This window comes from Alexandromys fortis, unplaced genomic scaffold (assembly GCF_014885135.2).
Source record: "Alexandromys fortis isolate MF-2015 unplaced genomic scaffold, M_Fortis_MF-2015_v1.1 scaffold_174, whole genome shotgun sequence".
NCBI lineage: Eukaryota > Metazoa > Chordata > Mammalia > Rodentia > Cricetidae > Alexandromys > Alexandromys fortis.
Window position 1 is genome coordinate 358,975 of NW_026068063.1, and position 17,471 is coordinate 376,445.

General features: G+C 44.2%; 1 protein-coding gene across 6 annotated transcripts in view; it reads left to right on the top strand.

The window, feature by feature from the left end:
• The window catches only part of Prdm2 (PR/SET domain 2), a 102,463-nt gene that overhangs the window by 43,431 nt on the left and 41,561 nt on the right, over positions 1–17,471 (top strand). For 5 of the 6 annotated variants that reach the window (XM_050120320.1, XM_050120317.1, XM_050120319.1 and 2 more), the window contains 2 exons: positions 2,852–3,004; positions 8,365–8,491. In XM_050120320.1, coding sequence (XP_049976277.1) covers positions 2,852–3,004; positions 8,365–8,491 — 280 coding nt within the window. Of the gene's footprint in view, positions 1–2,851; positions 3,005–8,364; positions 8,492–8,559; positions 8,979–17,471 lie in introns of those variants that run through there. The other variant, XM_050120322.1, reaches the window with a different exon arrangement.

A 17,471-nucleotide genomic window follows, 5' to 3' on the forward strand; every position in this document is an offset into this window, starting at 1 on the left:
TTCCTCGTGGGTGGTGTATGAATGTCCCAACCATAAAATGATTTCATTGCTACTTCATAACTGTAATTTTGCTATTATAATGAATCATAATGTAAATATCTGTGTTTTCTGATGGTCTTAGTCATTATGGAGATGTGGAAATAGACTTTTTCATTGTCTCTTGTTGGGTTTGAACTAGGGAAGGAGGGTTGCCTGCCTTGTGACTGATGGAGGAAGTGATCATCATCAGTTGTCCCTGCCTTTCCACTACCATTGTCTGAGGATAAGCTGCACTTCTGTAGCTTAGCAGTTAGTAGTTCAGCAAAATTTAGAGCTAGTTCTGTCTATCGCTGAATTTAATGTGATTAGAAATGGATGTTTGATGAGCAAACATGGGAATTGTATCAAACCATATTCTCATCTTAGTTCCCCACTAACAAACTAAAGCTCAGTGATAAGAAGACAGGGTCTATGTAGCCCGTCTTATAAAGCCCTGGAACTTATCATGTAGACCAGGGTGGCAGCCAATTCACAGACATCTGCCTGCTTCCGTATCCCAAACGATGAGTGCTGGGATTAAAGGTTTGTGCCACCATTTCCCTTGGCATCCAGCAGACCTTGGGCACTTCATGCAATGCAGATGTAGATCTTCAGGACAGTTAGTACTTTGCCCATTTCCTCTATCCTCACCCCAGTGTAAATGCTATTCCAGTAGAGGGGAGGCAGAAAGCTCAGACAAACGAAAGAAGAGAATCCTGAATTAGCTCATTTTCTCAAAGAAAAGCATTAATGACATTTTCTTACCTTTAGTTTTAGATTATCTTCTCTTCATATATTCTTATGTTTAGGCTAAAAACAAATAGTTCATTCTTTCAATGTGACTTGTTCAGTCAGCAATGTATTTGTATATGTCTGACACTATAGAGTGAGACCTTCTCTCAGAAAACAAAGCAAAAAAAAAAACTAAACAAAGCCCCCCCCATATACCCTTCCCCAATCCCCTCTGTTATAGTCATCTATCTCTATGGAACTCTTTTCTTTATGAACATCATTGCACTTAGAACAGTCCTTATTTCCATTGAGATACAATGAGGAATACATAAATAAAGAATTCACTCACCTGGAACACTTTATTTTTGCAGAGGTTTACGTTGACTGGAGATTCAGGAAGTTTCAGCAGTGCCTGAGTTGTTATTAAAACAGATGAATAGTCAAGCTGCCACCTTTACTTTCCATTTGGTGGGTTTCCCTGGCAGCTGCTTCTGTTTCTGTTGTCAAATTGATACCTGGTGATACTGCCAGTGTATTGGTGGTGACCCAGAAGGATCCTGATGTTTACCGATATACACCCAAAATAAGAGAGAGAAAAAGACTATCTCTGAGCCTGGGGGCAAAGGGAATAATAATCCCCGTGCGAGTCAGTGGCCTAACCAGAGGATTGGTGGTGTTCATTGATCATTCACTTCACTTGTCTATTTGATTGTGCCGGCAGGTGGGATGATCATCACTCTCAAACATTGGAAAGCAGCTTTTGTTGTTTTGTGTATTGTGTTTAACAATTTTTTGACTGTCTCTTCATAACATACCATTTGAGGAGTGTTCTGTTTTGAAAAGGAAAGAGTGTATGTATGTATATCTGTCCACCTTTAGAAGAACTGAAGGAGGCTGGGGTGCTGGTGGGAAGAGAAGAACCTGTAGTCTAACCTAGGGTGGTCAGGTAGTCAGGGAAACAGCCACAAATGGAGGTCAAACAAGCCTGGGCCTAAGACTGTCTTTCCTCCAGTCAAGTGATTTAGAAAGGAAGGCTGTTCTACCTTCAAGCCCTGATTTCCACATGTGGAAGGGGAAAATTAGTAAGTGAGATCTGACACAGAGTGTAGATTATTAGTGTCAGTGTCTTGGAAGGCGAGAACCAGACTTAGAGCCTCAGTCTCAAGGGCCCAGGCTTGATCAGGAAGTCAGCCTCCCAGCCATCAGTGGAGAGCAGGAGCGTTGACCTAACTAAAAGGGATTAATGTGATGGGAGAGGAAGGGAGGAATGAATGGGAGTCAGGTGTGTGGGGAAAAGAGAGACACCCAGAATCCTTTTCTTCCTAAAAAGAACATCTATTTGTAGTTCTGGTTCAGTGTTTACTCAGGCACTTGGAAGAATAAATGCACTTACGTACAAATATGAATGTCAAACTCCTTGCAGGGTTGATGTTCTTTAAAATAAAGGCATGACCGGCTAAGTGTTTATTGGCAGCATCACAGGGGAGGAGCAAGCATGGATGGAAGTTCAGGGAAGCTTCCTAAGAAAGTAGATCCGGTGTCCTGGGTTTTCTGGTACTTGTCTGCAGCATCCCAGAACCTTACAAACATGTTCGCTGGACCTTAGTTCTGATACATGTGCTGGATGGTGTAGGTGTTAAGGGACAGTGAGGTTGATAAAACCATCATAGCTTGTCACTTCCAAGCTGATTCACTACGTGTGCTCGTTTGCGAAGTCCCTGTAAATCATGCCAGAAAGAAGACTTTGGAACTGTGTAGCCTAGCAGTACGGTCCTAGGTTGAACTGACAGATATCTGAGAAGGCATTTTGCTAAGTCACATTTGAGAGCATGTAGTTGTAACCTGTTTTCACGTACAGGAAGTATTTGTAGATCGAGCATATGAACTTCAGTTTCTTATATTTAGTGGGGGGGAACCTAAAGAATGAAAAGATTTCACAGCTCCGTTTCCTCCCTGTGTTTTTGAGTATTGGTTCTTTATCTTGTTTCTCTGAAACGCTGTAGAGTGCTTGCATACAGTAAAAACAGATGTTTGGAAAGTTGAAGATGAAACTTTTTAGGCATTCCTGTCCTAATACAAGCTCATTCTTCTCTGTCTATAGGTGTACTACCCAAATCTGGGGTGGATGTGCATTGATGCCACTGATCCGGAGAAGGGCAACTGGTTGCGCTATGTGAACTGGGCTTGCTCAGGTGAAGAGCAGAATTTATTTCCACTGGAAATCAACAGAGCCATTTACTATAAAACCTTAAAGGTAACAATGTTGCTGTTAATCTACTCCTGGCTACTCTGTGTGCATTTCTCTCAGTCTGGTCTAGCTGTGACTGACAAGAACATCTCTGCAGACCTGAAATGGATGGCGTTTGAAGTGGCTCATCCACACACCCAAGGTTCTGTGTTAATCACATGGTTGCTGACATCTAGCATATGTCAGGGAAGTAGAGCAGGAAGATTGTGTTGAGTAATTATAGACTGCATCTTTCTTTCTTTTTTTCTTTCCTTTTTTTTTTTTTGGTTTTTCGAGACAGGGTTTCTCTGTAGCTTTGGTGCCTGTCCCAGAACTAGCTCTTGTAGACCAGGCTGGCCTCGAACTCCAGGCTGGCCTCGAACTCCCAGAGATCCGCCTGCCTCTGCCTCCCGAGTGCTGGGATTAAAGGCGTGCGCCACCACTGCCCAGCTTGCATCTTTCTTGATACTGCTGATTATCTATGGCAGCTGCTCCCTTCTCCTCCTCTGGCCCAGATGCATTGGGGACTGTCTGGCAGATCTCTCCTACTGTGTAGTATCAGTACCGTGGTGGTGTGTGTTAAGAGAAAGCACACTCATAGTGTTTAGTGCACGTGAAGCTTTGGGTTAGCTTCCCCTTTCCTTTGCTTTTATTCAGGATAGAATTTAGGATATATTTCTTCCTCCTGCCAAATATTTCTTGGGGACATTAGTTATTGAGATTAAGAGGACAGTCATGCTCAGAGCTGGTGACGAGGGCACCCAGCACATGTCGGTTCTTACTACTAGGGTGCTTTTCATCTTCGCACGTTTCTGTGGTGAGTAGGATTCTCTCTTCCTCTCTTGTTTTCACAGGTCATGTTTCTGTAGCAGACAAAGCTACATTCCATGCATGGAATGTTCTAGAATGGAATTTTGGGGTAGAAAGACAGATGATGGTTGTCTTTTGTAATAAATACCTCTGTCCAAATTGCTGTAATGAACAAATAGCTCTTAGTCACTTGCGGCCTTTTGGGTCCCTCAGCAGTGATACCTGTGTTTTCCAGGATTCACCATTCTCTGAGGCAGGCCTTGTAAATGAATTGTGTGGGAATTTGTTGTATGAAATCTTGAAAATGCTAAGGAGTGCAGAAAAAAAATTAAAAATATTGTTTTTCTCTTTTGTAAGAGAGTGTCTGTTAGCATGTAGCCCTATCTCAGTCACTGATGGTGTTGAACTATGTGTACTGAACAAGCCAGGTTTCTCTTCAATACTTCTTGTCTATCAATGTTTATTTAAGTTGTTTTTTTTTTCTTTAATTTTTTTAGTTTGATTTGCAGTACACGGATTCTAAGTTGTATTTTTAACTTGAGTGGACATGAGTGTCCTTCTATATAAGGAGTTTGTACTGATTCTCACCCTCTCCATCTGTTGGTGTTGGGTTCAAACCCAAGGCACTGAGCTTGACATCCACTCCTGTGCAGATGTTTAGCTCATCCTTCGTGAAGTACAGGTAGCTCTGCTGACACCCACAGATCAATGAAAAGGGAGACAGGAGCTAGGGACAGGTGCTCTTGTCTTTGGAGGCCCGAATGTTTTGTGGTGGCTGACTGAAGATCATGGTAAGTATTCATTTGTCCTCACTCTTTTCCCTTTACTTTAAAGATTTGCTTTTATATTTTCTAGAATCCTAATTATTTCAAGTAGAATTTAATGCCATTTCATAAATACATTGCATAAAAGAGAAATGAGCTAAAATTTATATGCTGTAAAAACAGTTTGAATTTTGAAAAGCAAACAAAACAGATTAGCTTATCAAAGTGCCAAAAGGCATTTGTGATGGCTGTTTTAGCTCATTAATAGATTTTTTTTTAAATTAGGGTTTTTAGTTAAGTTTAGCTGATGCAAAAAAGGATATGAGATATTGGTTCAAAAACAGTAAAGTAGCAAATTTTAGCTATTTTTGGAGGAAAAAAGTAAACAGTGACTGGTTCTTTTATTTTAAACAACTTGAATATTTTGAAATAGTGGGAATTCTGTAGACAGTGACCAAAGCCATGCTTACTATCTAAACTAGAACCTTGTGGAAGGAAGGGATCATTTTGTTTTTAAACTGACATCTCTGATGGAATTTCCTCTTTAAAACAAAAACAGGGGCTAAGTGACACACCTTTAATTTCAGTGCTGGGGAGGTAAAGGCAGGTGGATCTCTGAGTTCAAAAGCCTACCTGGTCTACCTAGAGAGTTCAAGGTCAGCCTATTGTTTCAAAACAATCAAACAAACAACCCAACCAAACAAACGCACAAAAACTTCAGGACCAAACTGAGTCACGATTAATAAAAACTCAGAGAGAAAAATTGAGGTTCAATCTGAAGATTGGAAAAACAAAGCAGCCAGCCTAAATGGTGATCCTGCCGCCAGGAATCTCAGGATGAGACTGTGTCTGAGAACTTTTTTCTCCCATCTTATAATCCTCTCTAGTTCTGGAAATAAAGGTGTGCACCACTGGGATTAAAGTCATGATGCACTGCTCAGTTTATATGGCAACTAGTGTGGCTACTGGGATTAAAGGTGTGTGTTACCACTGCCTGGCTGTTAGGCTGACCAGTGTGGCTGATTTTACTCTCCTGATTCCCAGGTAAACTTACTTATTAAAATACAATTGAAATGCCACTACATCAAACTCTTACATAGCCACTGTACACTGGCATATCAGGAAGCCAGCACCTAGGCAATATTGTATTAACTGATCTGTCCACTCAGCCAAGGTTGTATCTGTTGTTGCAATCATGTCCTTGTAGGAAAAGAATTCTGGCTCTCATTTGACTCTAAGGCCTGGTGTATTAGTCAGGGTTGTCTAGAGCCATACAACGTACGGAATGAATCTCTCTCTCTCTCTCTCTCTCTCTCTCTCTCTCTCTCTCTCTCTCTCTTGTGTGTGTGTGTGTGTGTGTGTGTGTGTGTGTGTGTGTATATGAATTTATTGGACTGACTTACAGGCTCAGTCCAACAATGGCTAGCTGTGAATAGAAAGTCCAAGAATCTAGCAGTTGTTCAGTCCTATGAGGCTGGGTGTCTTATCAGGTCTTCTGTCGATGCTGGACTCCCAAAGGAGTAGGCTCTAATGCAGTCAAGGAATGGATGGGCAAGCAGCAGAAGTTGTGGCTCAGATTAAAGATGTGTCTTCCCACCTCAAGATTTGGATTAAAGGAGTGTGTCATCCCGCCTCAAGATCCAGATCAAAAGCTTGTGTCTTCCAGCCTCAAGATCCGGATCAAAAGCTTGTGTATTCCAGCATCAAGATCCGGATCAAAAGCTTGTTGTGTTTTCCAGTCTCAAGATCCAGATCAAAAGCTTGTGTTTTCCAGCATCAAGATCCAGATCAAAAGCTTGTGTCTTCCAGCTCAAGATCTGGATCAAAAGCTTGTATCTTCCAGCTCAAGATCCGGATCAAAAGCTTGTGTCATCCTGCTCAAGATCCGGATCATAAGTGTGTCCTCCATATCTGGATTATAGTTTATTTCAGATTGTCAGGGCATTTAAAATGTATTTTAATAAATAAATTTAAATTACTTAATAAATAAATAAGTAAAGACTGCCTGAAGATCTGAAAGTAAAACAGTCCCACTAGTCAGCCTTACGGACCATGTTATGGGAACACACACCTTTAATCCTGTAGTCTCCCTAGTTGACATAGAAATCAGGTGGTGCACACCTTTAATCCCAGGCATAGATAGGAATATAAGACTGTCAGATGTAGTCTTATTCTGAAATTCCAGGGGGCAGGATCGAGGTCGAGGTAAGAGACAGTGGCTGGCTGTTTTGCTTTTTGGATCTTCAGGTTGAACCCCAATTTCTGACTCTGAGTTTTTATTATTTGTGCTTCACCAGTTAGTCAAGTTGACAACCAAGAATAGCCATCACTCTTAGACTGTTTGATAACATTTTAGTGCTGTGGAGACTCAATTTGGGCTTCTGGTTAGATCCCACGTATGCCTCCTGGGCACCTCAGAAGTGACCTGTTCTCTGTGCATGCTCTCAGGAGGCAGGTGCTGTCAAGCTGACTCATTGGAGAGACATTTCCTCCCTTTGTGACTGGTAGCCATTTGGGGAGAGAGGATTTTACAGGAGGCAAATGTTATGGAACTTTTCAGACTTTAACCTATTACCCTTAGGTCCACTGGGGAGTCTAGTTTGGGTCAATCCGTGTTGATGATTGCCATACGGATTATTATAATCCCTCTTTCCACTGGTCCTACTTTTGTCAGAACATTCCCTTTCAGTTGTCTTCCTTGGATCATCTGTGTCAGCATGTGGGTTGGAGGTGAGCTTTTTTACTTCAGCTTTCTGAGCAAATAGGGTCCCCAAGAGTGAATGAAAACTCTAAGCCACCTCCCTGATTCTGCTTAGTACCCCCCCCCCCCCCCCCCCCCCCCCCCCCCCCCCCCCCCCTCCCCCCCCCCCCCCCCCCCTCCCCCTACTCCCCCCCCCCCCCCCACACACTTTATTTTCTTGAGACACAGGGTTTCTCTGTAGCTTGGGAGGCTGACCTGGAACTAGCTCTGTAGACCAGGCTGGCCTCAAACGCAGAGAGATTCGCTTGCTGGAATTAAACGCGTGCACCATCACTGCCCTTCTCAGGACTCACTTCTCTTCTCTAAATATTTCTTTGGTATATTTTAGATGTAGTTGTATGATGATGATGGTGTGGGAGCGACTGTGAAAAGTTTAATGTTTTAGGAGCATAATGCCTAGGCATTCTGTAACTAGAAATGTTTTCACAGGCCCGAGCTAGTAGGTGACTGCTCTGAGGATGCTAGGTTGGGCTCTGCCTGAGCTCAGCGCTTCTGTTATTATAAATAGCGGTTGCGTGCATGATTAAGGTGCAGAGCGTTCCTGCTTAACTTGTGCTTGGAATTAGAACCTTTGGTGCTAACTCCTTTCTATGCTATTTGCTTCTTAATGACTCTTTCAATTTCTCATCCACTCGAATTTCATGGGCAAAATGGTCTCGTATTTTATTTTTTTCTCTTGTGTGGGTGGCATGAGGCTTGGAGCTAGCTGTAAGAATCTAGTGGTGGAGGCTGAGCACTACTCCCAGATCAGCCGGTACACGCACTCCTGCGAGCCTCCGTGACAAGCTACCAGGTCCTCCTGTTTGCCCTGAGTGTCTTGCCTTGGCCCTGCCAGCCAAGGAGTTTTCTGCTAGCCCGGGCCTCGGCTCCGCCTCCTGCCCGGGCGCGCGCCCGAGGGCCCGCCTCCTCCCTGCGCGCTCCCTGACCCCGCCTCCTCTCCGTGCGCGCCCGCTGCGGCGGCGCCCTCCCGACAGCTGTTTGCGGTCGCCGCGCCGCCCCCGCCAACAACCGCCTCTCTGATTGGTTCGCATCTTGTCTCGTCTATCCTGCAGCCAATCGCGCCTGGCGAGGAGCTCCTGGTCTGGTACAATGGGGAAGACAACCCCGAGATAGCAGCTGCGATTGAGGAAGAGCGAGCCAGCGCCCGGAGCAAGCGGAGCTCTCCTAAGAGCCGCAGAGGTAGGAATCGCCGCTGCCGCTGGGCCCGGGCCGCACCCTCGCGGGCACACGGGCTGAGGGCCGGGCGTCGCCCGTGGCGTCGCGGTGACCTTTTCCGGGCTCGGCCCGCCGTCCCCGCCCGGCCCGCTGCTGAATCACGGCGATCTCGGCACACTCGGGCTGTTTGCGAACTTGTGCCCGAGCGCCCGCGCGGCGGGAAGTGCGCGTGCGGCCGCCGAGTGCGGGCCCGGCCCTGCTCCCGGAATCGGGCCCGCCGCGCTGCGAGGGAGGGCCGCCCGCGCCTTCCGGCTCCGCTGACAGCGCAGGACGCGGCAGAGGAGAGAGACGGGAAGGGAGAGCCGGACCTGGGAGAGACAAAGATGGGGTGCACCGGGGGCCGACGGCGGTGAGCTGCCGCACAGGATGCGTTGGGCTTTGTGGAAGTTAAGGAGGCTTGCTGTGACCTCAGTTTTTACAGTTTGGCGATAAACGATGTTTTGAACAGAAGGTAGAATGTAGTCACACTTATAAAAGGGAGGGGATAATTTGTGGGTAGGAAAATAGTTTGGATGCGTATATCATATTTCCAGCTGGCATGCACATACGTCGCTGAAATATTTTTACGAAAAACTTTAACGCGAATTTGAGACTCTGACTGAGCCTAGTTTGAAAACAGGCCAAGACACGGTACAGTCGATTTTACTAAAACAAGAACTTTGGGTCTCGTTTTTGTAATTGTTGTTTGTTAGTTTTTTTTGTGTGTGTTTTGTTCTTCCCTTAGATCTTAGTAAATTTTTTAAATCCTAACAAGCTCGTCCTTTTCCCAGAACATTGCAAAGTATGTGTGGGAGTGAGGCTATAAATAAAAGCATAAACGTGGTTTTGGAAAACTCTCAAGCAATATTTGATGAGTTCATTGTGACTTTTCAATTTCTTATTCTTTCTATTTCACAGCAAAGTGTAATAGGCTCACCCGAGGACGGCTGGTAGGCCGCTTACTGACTACATTTTTCTATTGACGGTGATTTTCTTGCTGCTTTAGGTCATTAAATACTTTGATTCTGGGTCAGATGATAAAAGTCTAGAACATTCCAGCCCTCCGCCAAGTGTTTAAATGTGTGTTGAGATTTCGTTGGGCCAAGGCTTAACATTCTGTCTCTTCTCCATTATTTAACTTATTTCTCTACTTAGTGTACATTTTGTTTGTAAACAACAGTCATGTTACCAGCCTTCTTAGATAAACTATGACTTGTATGGAGTTCAAAAATTAGGGGACCTGGGGATTTTTTTACTGTGCCACTAAACTTAATTCTGACATTTAATCAGGTCTGTAATTTGATGGCATTCTCACTTTGCTCTGTGGTAAACTTGGGTGTGTGTTCAGACCCCGTTTCGTCATTCGTTTCCTTTAGTTATTCCGTACTGTTCTGTTCAGTTAGTTCAGTGTGGAGGAAAAACCTGAGACTAATCCTATGTTAGTAATACACAGACGTACACATTTCATGGCTAGATTGCTGGGTTTTATATTGTTTAGTAGTCCGTATTTCTTACTGCCCCATTATTGTTTTGATAAGGAGTCTGGACAGCAGACAGCTCACTGAGTCGTTCTTGAGCTTTAATTAAAAGACGTGAGCGAGGCTCATGCTCAGCACACACAGCCACTCTGCTGTGGGCGGCTTACTTCAGAAGAGGCCTGTTTGCTGAATGTGACCTGAGAGCAGCGAATCAAACCTTTCTACTTCACAGCTCAGAAGACCTGAAGGAAGAAGTTTTTATTGTTAACTCGGTATGACTTTAGACATTTAAATAATAGCTTCTTTGGCAGGGTGTCAGAGAGAATCAGAGTAAATTGATTCGGGGGCAGTGTTGCTTAGTTGTTTGGGACATACAGCTGACTGGTAGAGTGACGTTGGGCATAACCTCGTACTGTTGAAACAAAGGACTGGATTCTTCACAGTTCTGGACCCCAGCTTCTTTGTATGACAGCTGCTGTGCCCACATCTGTGCGTTGCATGAGGACCCTTTCAGAACTCATCAGATTGTTGGTGGATCATAGGACTGTTGGGTGTATTGGGTAAGGAAAGCCCTGGTTCCCATGTCTATCACAGACTGGCAACCCTGCCCATGCTTTCCCTCTTTCCGACACTAATGTGTGTTCGGCTTTGCTGTGTGCTGTTCCTCATGAACACAAAGGCAGCAGTCATTCTCGGGTGCTTGCCACCTAGACTTGGGAAGAGGGTGCACCAGAAAGGCAGTGATCAGCACTTGGCTGGCTGGCAGGTGGTTGGCCCCCAGTAAATACCCAGTGTATAAAGAAAGAGCAGTACACAATGCTTTAAGAAGAGAGTTCATATTGTCCCTGGCCAAGGAGCTTGCAATTTCCCCCATGGTCACTTTTTTTTTTTAAACTGGAATGTTTTAAGTTCTCAGTTCTGTGTTTCTGCTCAATTGCATACATGCCTAAGCAGCCTCTGTAAGGTTGAATGTCAGAAATGCCTTGGTTGGGATAGCTTAAAGCTTTCAGATAGAAAGTGGGAGGGAAAGTGTTGGCTGTCTCTGGCTGTTTTACTGTGAAATGTATAATCTGTAATGTAATAGAACAAAAGCCATGTTTAGAATTTTTACCACTTTGGTGATTTCTGTCCCCTATCCATGACTGAGAAATGAAACAGTTTGCTAGCCTTAAGTAATGACTGTTGGCGAACCTTTCCCTGGCTTATTTAGTAGTGCAAGAGATGAAGCTCAGGGTCTTGTAGCGTTAATGAGCGAGCACTGTGCCACTGCACTCAATGCAGTTCTGGCGAATGCTCTTCCGAGGCTTGACTGCAGTAGCAGTGTGTGTCAAGCCCTGCCTGAAGGAGCAACAGGAGCATTGCCCAGATGGGCTTGGTGGAAGGAATGGGAAAGATGAGACACCTAGGTGTCTGCCCTAACCTCTTGGTCGCTGAGAAGAACAAGCGGGTTAACTAGAGGGGGAATGCTTTCTGAAGCTTGAAGATACTTGGAAACTGCAAGTGCCATATCCTGGTGTGGGTTTCTTGGTGAGGACTTCTTCAGCAAGTGGATGTTGTGACCACCTAAGAGAAACTAGCCATAAGTACTGGATTCTTCCCCGTTATCCTCACTGGGCCCTGCCTCGCTCCCCTTTAGCCCTTACTAAAGGCCTCTGTAACTCACTGACTTCACTGTCCCAGCAAGTTAGCACAGAAGAGTTATTCATAGCAGCAAGAAGTCCCTTGGATGGGACCTCAGAGATGGATGGCAGAGAGGACTACATCCTACAGCCATAGCAGGCTGTACTGGATGTGTCCTTAATGTCAGGAGAGTCGGTTCTCCAGTTGATAACGTTATCTAGTTATCCAGGTGACTTTCAACTACCAAATTTAAATTATGGTTGGTGTTAAGGAAATGGCTTCATCTGTCTCCACATAGAATTAGTCAAATGAAAACTCTTGGTATAATGAAGAATACTCAAGTGTTTTGAAATCAAACATATCTGACATTCTTTCTCCAGAGATGCTGAACAGTTCAGGTTTGGTTAGGTCAGGAAACTGAAAAGCTCCATATGCAGAGACTCAGTCCAGATAGGGGTGTGATGAGAGAGGTTCTTTTTTTTTTTTTTTGTTTTTTTTTTTTTTTTTTTGGTTTTTCGAGACAGGGTTTCTCTGTGGCTTTGGAGCCTGTCCTGGAACTAGCTCTGTAGATCAGGCTGGTCTCGAACTCACAGAGATCCGCCTGCCTCTGCCTCCCGAGTGCTGGGATTAAAGGCGTGCGCCACCATCGCCCGGCCATGAGAGAGGTTCTTGCACTCGCAGAGTGACAGACCATTGGCTATTGATGAGCAAGGCCTAGTAACGTCAGTGTGGATAAGAAGTGGGTGCGGTGTGACACAACTGTTGTCAGGGCCTTCCTGCACCTCTGTCCTAAGTGACGTGAAGCTCTGGCACTGTGGACTCCGTAGGCAGAGGAGCAGCATATGGTCAAAGGAAGCTTGTGCCTTTATAGAGGCCCATGTGAGAATTTGTTGAATTGAGGAACACAGCTCTGTACATGGCTGTATTGGCCTCTTTCTTGCCAGGCACTGTGTGAGTTGGTTGGGGGAATTCAGGAGATGATTAGATGCCAGCTCTGTGAGGTTCTTGGTCGCCCCTGATTGCAACCAAGTGCAAGCTAGCCCTGGTGTGTGGACTTGAAACAGCTCAGCAGAGGCTGCCCTTTGGCGCTTCCTGATTTCCACAGGAAGGGTCTGGAGAAAGAGCAAGGCCTGAGTTTTCCCTGTGAAGGACATTGTGAGGCATGTAGGAAATGTGCAGAAGGAAGGGTGTGTTGGTGGTACCCAGCCTCCTGAACAGACTTGCAGACTCCTGAGTACCCTAACATAGATGCCTCTAACACTGCATTTGTGGAGTGCTTTGTCCTAGCTCCAGGTGAAGAATGGGTATTTCTCAGGCAAGAGTTATGGACTTGTTTGAGATTACTTTGCTGATGGATATCAGCTTGAGCGGGGTGGGGGTGTGGGGTGGGGAGGTGTCCATGTATTGTAAATGAAATGGGCAGCAGTAAAAAGGATTTGAAGTTAGTGTTCAAGAGTACATGTTATAAAAGCAGAGAACACATGGGCTTCTACGAAGTGATCTCTTGGTCCATGCTAGCAATTGGCAGCTCTGTTTCAGATTCCTTTGGAGCTGAGTGACAGGTCTGGCTGTGGTGCCTTATGGTGGTTAAATCCTGAACCTCCTAGTGCCTTATAGGCAGTTTTTATTATGTTCATAGACTTAACTGGGCCCTCACCTGTTTACAGGTGTGGAGCAGGACTTCTGGGAGCCAGAGGCAGTGTTCCTTCGTGTGCTTAGGGCTTTAGGCTTGTCATGTTGGGCTCAGTGGGCTGTCTTGTGTGTGGTGGGTCTTATACATCTGTGTCTCCTGAAGCCCTGGCTGCTGTTCCATCTACCTGAGATACCTTTGCTGAGCAGTATATGTCTTGCCCACTTTTGCTGCTGTTGTCTGTGTCTGTGTCTGAATGCTCAGTCTGGTTTAAGTTGAGCTTTCCACCAGGAGGCAGAAAACTTCTGTTACCTTTTCTAATTCTACTTGTGCCATTACTGAGATACTCCAGATTTAGTCTAAATATTGAAAACTATTTGTTTCTGTGCCTTTGATTCTTAGTTTTATATATAACCTTGTTTACAATTGTGTGGAATAACCAGACTTTTCTGTTCTTCACAAGTACATTTTCTTTATGTTTGTGTGTGTGTGTGTGTGTGTGTGTGTGTGTGTGTGTGTCTGTACGTATCCCAGGAGGTGAAATAGGGATGGAGATTAGAATACTTTGTAGAGGAGTAAGGGAATTGAACTCAGGTTGTCAGGCTTGGGAGCAAATGCCTTTACCTGCTGAGCCATCTCGCTCTCCAGCCCAGAATCTTAATATATCAAAAACTAATTGAGACATCTGATTGAATATATTAGGAGCTGTGCTGTGATTTGTCTATAGGTAAATTATAAGGTGTGACTTGTCTAATACAGAAAAAGGGGTTGATTATAATTGCATTTTCTAGAAGATAAGAAAGATTTTATAACGAGTTTAAATTAGTTTTTTAAAAATATGAGTCTAATCTGAATGTTAAAACTTCCAGTATGAACACTAGGTACTTTGCTTAAATAACTGATTTTTAAATTGGTTTTAAAACTAGTTGTGCTTTTTTCCTAGGCAGTTTCTCATTCCAGTACACAGATGGTGTTTAGATATGTGAACTCAGTGTTCCTAAGCATGGCAGAAAAGAGGGTGTGGTTTTATATTTGAAGTTGCTTCTAAGAAGAGCAGGAAGCAGCTGTAGTAGTGTATGCCCTTAATCCAGCACTCTGGAGGCAGAGACTGATGATGAATCTCTGAGTTCGAGGCCAGCCTGGTCTACAGAGTTTCGGGACTGCCAGGACTATATAGAGACCCTGTCTCAATAAATATACATACAAATAAAAATAAAGAAGGCAGGAATTGGCTGAGTGAGAAGAGAACACACTTTGGGTGTTGGCCACGAATAGACACCTCTTTGAGTGAAGACTGTGCAGAGCTGTGTTTCAGGTTTCCTGGCCTGGTACTGGATTCCCTATGTGTAGCCCATGCTGCCAGAAACAGGTTCAGAGTTTGATTTTTATTAACATTAATAATTTAGGGGAGCTTGTAGTACAGAAGTAAATTTGTGCTTACTCTAAGTGAAAAGGATAATATTGAAAGCAGCTGTTTTTGTTGTTCTGACCAAACAGATTTGATCCTTTGCAAACATTCTCTGCTGAATTAACTATTAGGTGAGTTTTGATGCAGACATAGGTCAGGATCCGACACTCATTTCCATTCCACGCCCTGTGATGCATCGCGGTGACAGCAGTTACTATTGTTTCCTAGCGCTGTGCTTGGTGCTGCACATGCGTTATTACCAGTAACCCTGAAAAAAAAGGGATCTTTATTCTTACTGAAGAAACTGATGTGCCTGTGCTGTTTGTGGCTCTGTCTTGCCTAAGCCCAATTTTCACCCTCAGCATTTCTGAATAGGAAAGGCTCATGGTGAACAGTTGACTTTGCTGATTAGCCAAGGTGAACTGGGCTACTTATTATCTGTACAAATCCAGATGAGAAGACAGTGCTTGACTTAACGTCTTTGGTATAGAAAGCAAAGTTAGAATGAGAGCTCATGGCAGAGTTATCGCAGCTCTGAGAGGTTATGAGTCGAACTAGCTTCATTCTTTTGAGTGTCCAAAATTAAACTGTAAAGACTATTTCCAGATTGCCTCTATTGGCATGTTTGCCAACATGGGATTTTTAAATATTTTGTATTATCCTGGCATCAGTCATGAAGTCACAAGAGCAGAGTAAGACCCTGCCGTCCAGTCCACTTACTTGCCTCTTGGATAGAGTTGGCAGAGGGGAACAGACTTGGACCCTCATTTTGTCCTCCTGTTACTGACCAGTTCAAGGAAGAACCTTTTTTAGTATCCTTCTGCAACACTCTGGAGGTCTTGTCCCCCTTCCACTGATAATATGTACTTTAAGTTTCCTTGGGTTGAAGTTTAAGGATCATCAGCCTGCTTTAATAGTCAGCCTGAAAACTAAATCTAGAAACTGATTTAGTGCAGCTCTGATGTTGTGTGGCTGAAGAAGGAAGCGATGCTTGCTAGTTTCCTTCCCTGTCTTAGCATGTAGTTAAGTGTTCTGGTTTTCTCTGTTTTGTTTGAATGTTTATTTGTGAAGGGTATTCTCTTGTGTTTCGCTTTGGCTTTTTGGAACAAGTGTGAGCTATTTGAAGTGGCATCTCCAGAGGTCTGGTTTGCTGATGCAGCCGTTCCTGTCCTAGCTGCTTGACTCATTCTGTAGGACAGGGGACTTAGTAGGAAGAGTTGCCCCAACCTCTCCTGGACATGACCCCCTTACTCTTTCTTTACTCTCTCTTTGCCTTCCCTCTTCTGGACTTCTCATGTAATCTAGACTGGATTTTAAACTTCTGATCTGCCACGCCTCCTAAGTGCTGGGATTATAGGCTTGTGCCAGTAGGCCTGGATGAACTGCAGTGGTAATTGAATTTTTTTAAGGTGTGCTGAAGTTCATTTCTGTATTGTTGTTGTGGGGTGCTGCGGGTTGCATTCTGCCACCCAGCTCCCGCCGCCGGCTAGCTTATGCCCCGAAATAACAACACACAAATTGTATTCTTTTAAGCACTGCTTGGCCCACTAGCTCTAGCCCTTACTGGCTAATTCTGATATCCCGATCAACCCATCTCTAATAAACTGTGTAGCACCGGTCTTACCGAGAAAGATTCAGCATGTCTGACCTGGCAGCTTGGTTCATCGTGTGTGTCTGCCCGGGAGCGGGGAGCATGGCCTCCGTCTGAGGCGTCTTACCTCACTTCCTCTTCCTCCCAGCATTCTGTTCTGTTTACTCCTCCCACCTATGTTTTAACCTATGAGGCCAAGTAGTTTCTTTATTACTTAACCAATGACCTTCCTCCATCATATTGTGTTTATTCCACAGTAGATTCAGTTTGTTTTTAAGATGATTTTCCTGTTGATTCATGCTGGCCTTGAACTCTAGTTCTTTCTACCCCTGTCTCCCAATGTTGAAATGACAGTGCACACCATTCTCCAGTAATTTAAAAAAATGTGATTCATTTTGTACATGTGTCTGTATGCATAGTGTTTTGTTTGATTGGAGCACTGGAGCGTGAACTCAGATCAGGCCTAGACACACTGAAATCTTCTACCATACCGCTCCGCTGGGCTACTGCTTTCTCACATCGTGGCCTGCCACACAGGAGACTCCTTTTTTTCCATCTTTAATTTGGAATACGATGTGATAAGTGTGAGTTGGGGAACTTTGGCTGAGACTATTCATTTGCCCCTATAGAGTTGGGTAGCTAACATCTGACCCAGTGGCAAACATGCCTGATGGGCACAGTAGAGCTTTAGCTTAATATTTGCATTCAGGTTCCAAATACCGTAAACCTTTCCTTTCTCTGCTTCTCCAGAAAATCTGAGGGAGTGTTTTCACTACAGTGTCAAGAAACAGTGCTATGTTAAGCCCTAGGAGAACATAGAGAACTCTGAGTGAGGGCTCTGAAGCAGTGATTGTTGCTGTTTACTATTTGTAAATCTGGCTATGATCTGGAAATTTCAAAAGATCTTTTGGCTCACAGTGTATCCCATACTGGCCTTGAACTTGAAATCCTCCTCATCTCCCACAGTGCTGGGGTTAAAGTGTGTGCTGCTGCTCTGGCTTCAGAGTACTTGATGGAAATTTTATTCACCAGCTGATGAATGGAAAGTTGTCTTACATGTCTCAGCATACTACAACATTTGTTTTGAATGTACAGAAATATAATTTCAGAGGTAAGAAATTTTATGATGAAACAATGATATTGTTTAAGTGTGATATATAAAAATTCTCTGGTTTCTGAAATGAGATGGAGTCTTTGCTTACATGATTCTTTGGACATTTTCAAGTTGGTGCTACTGG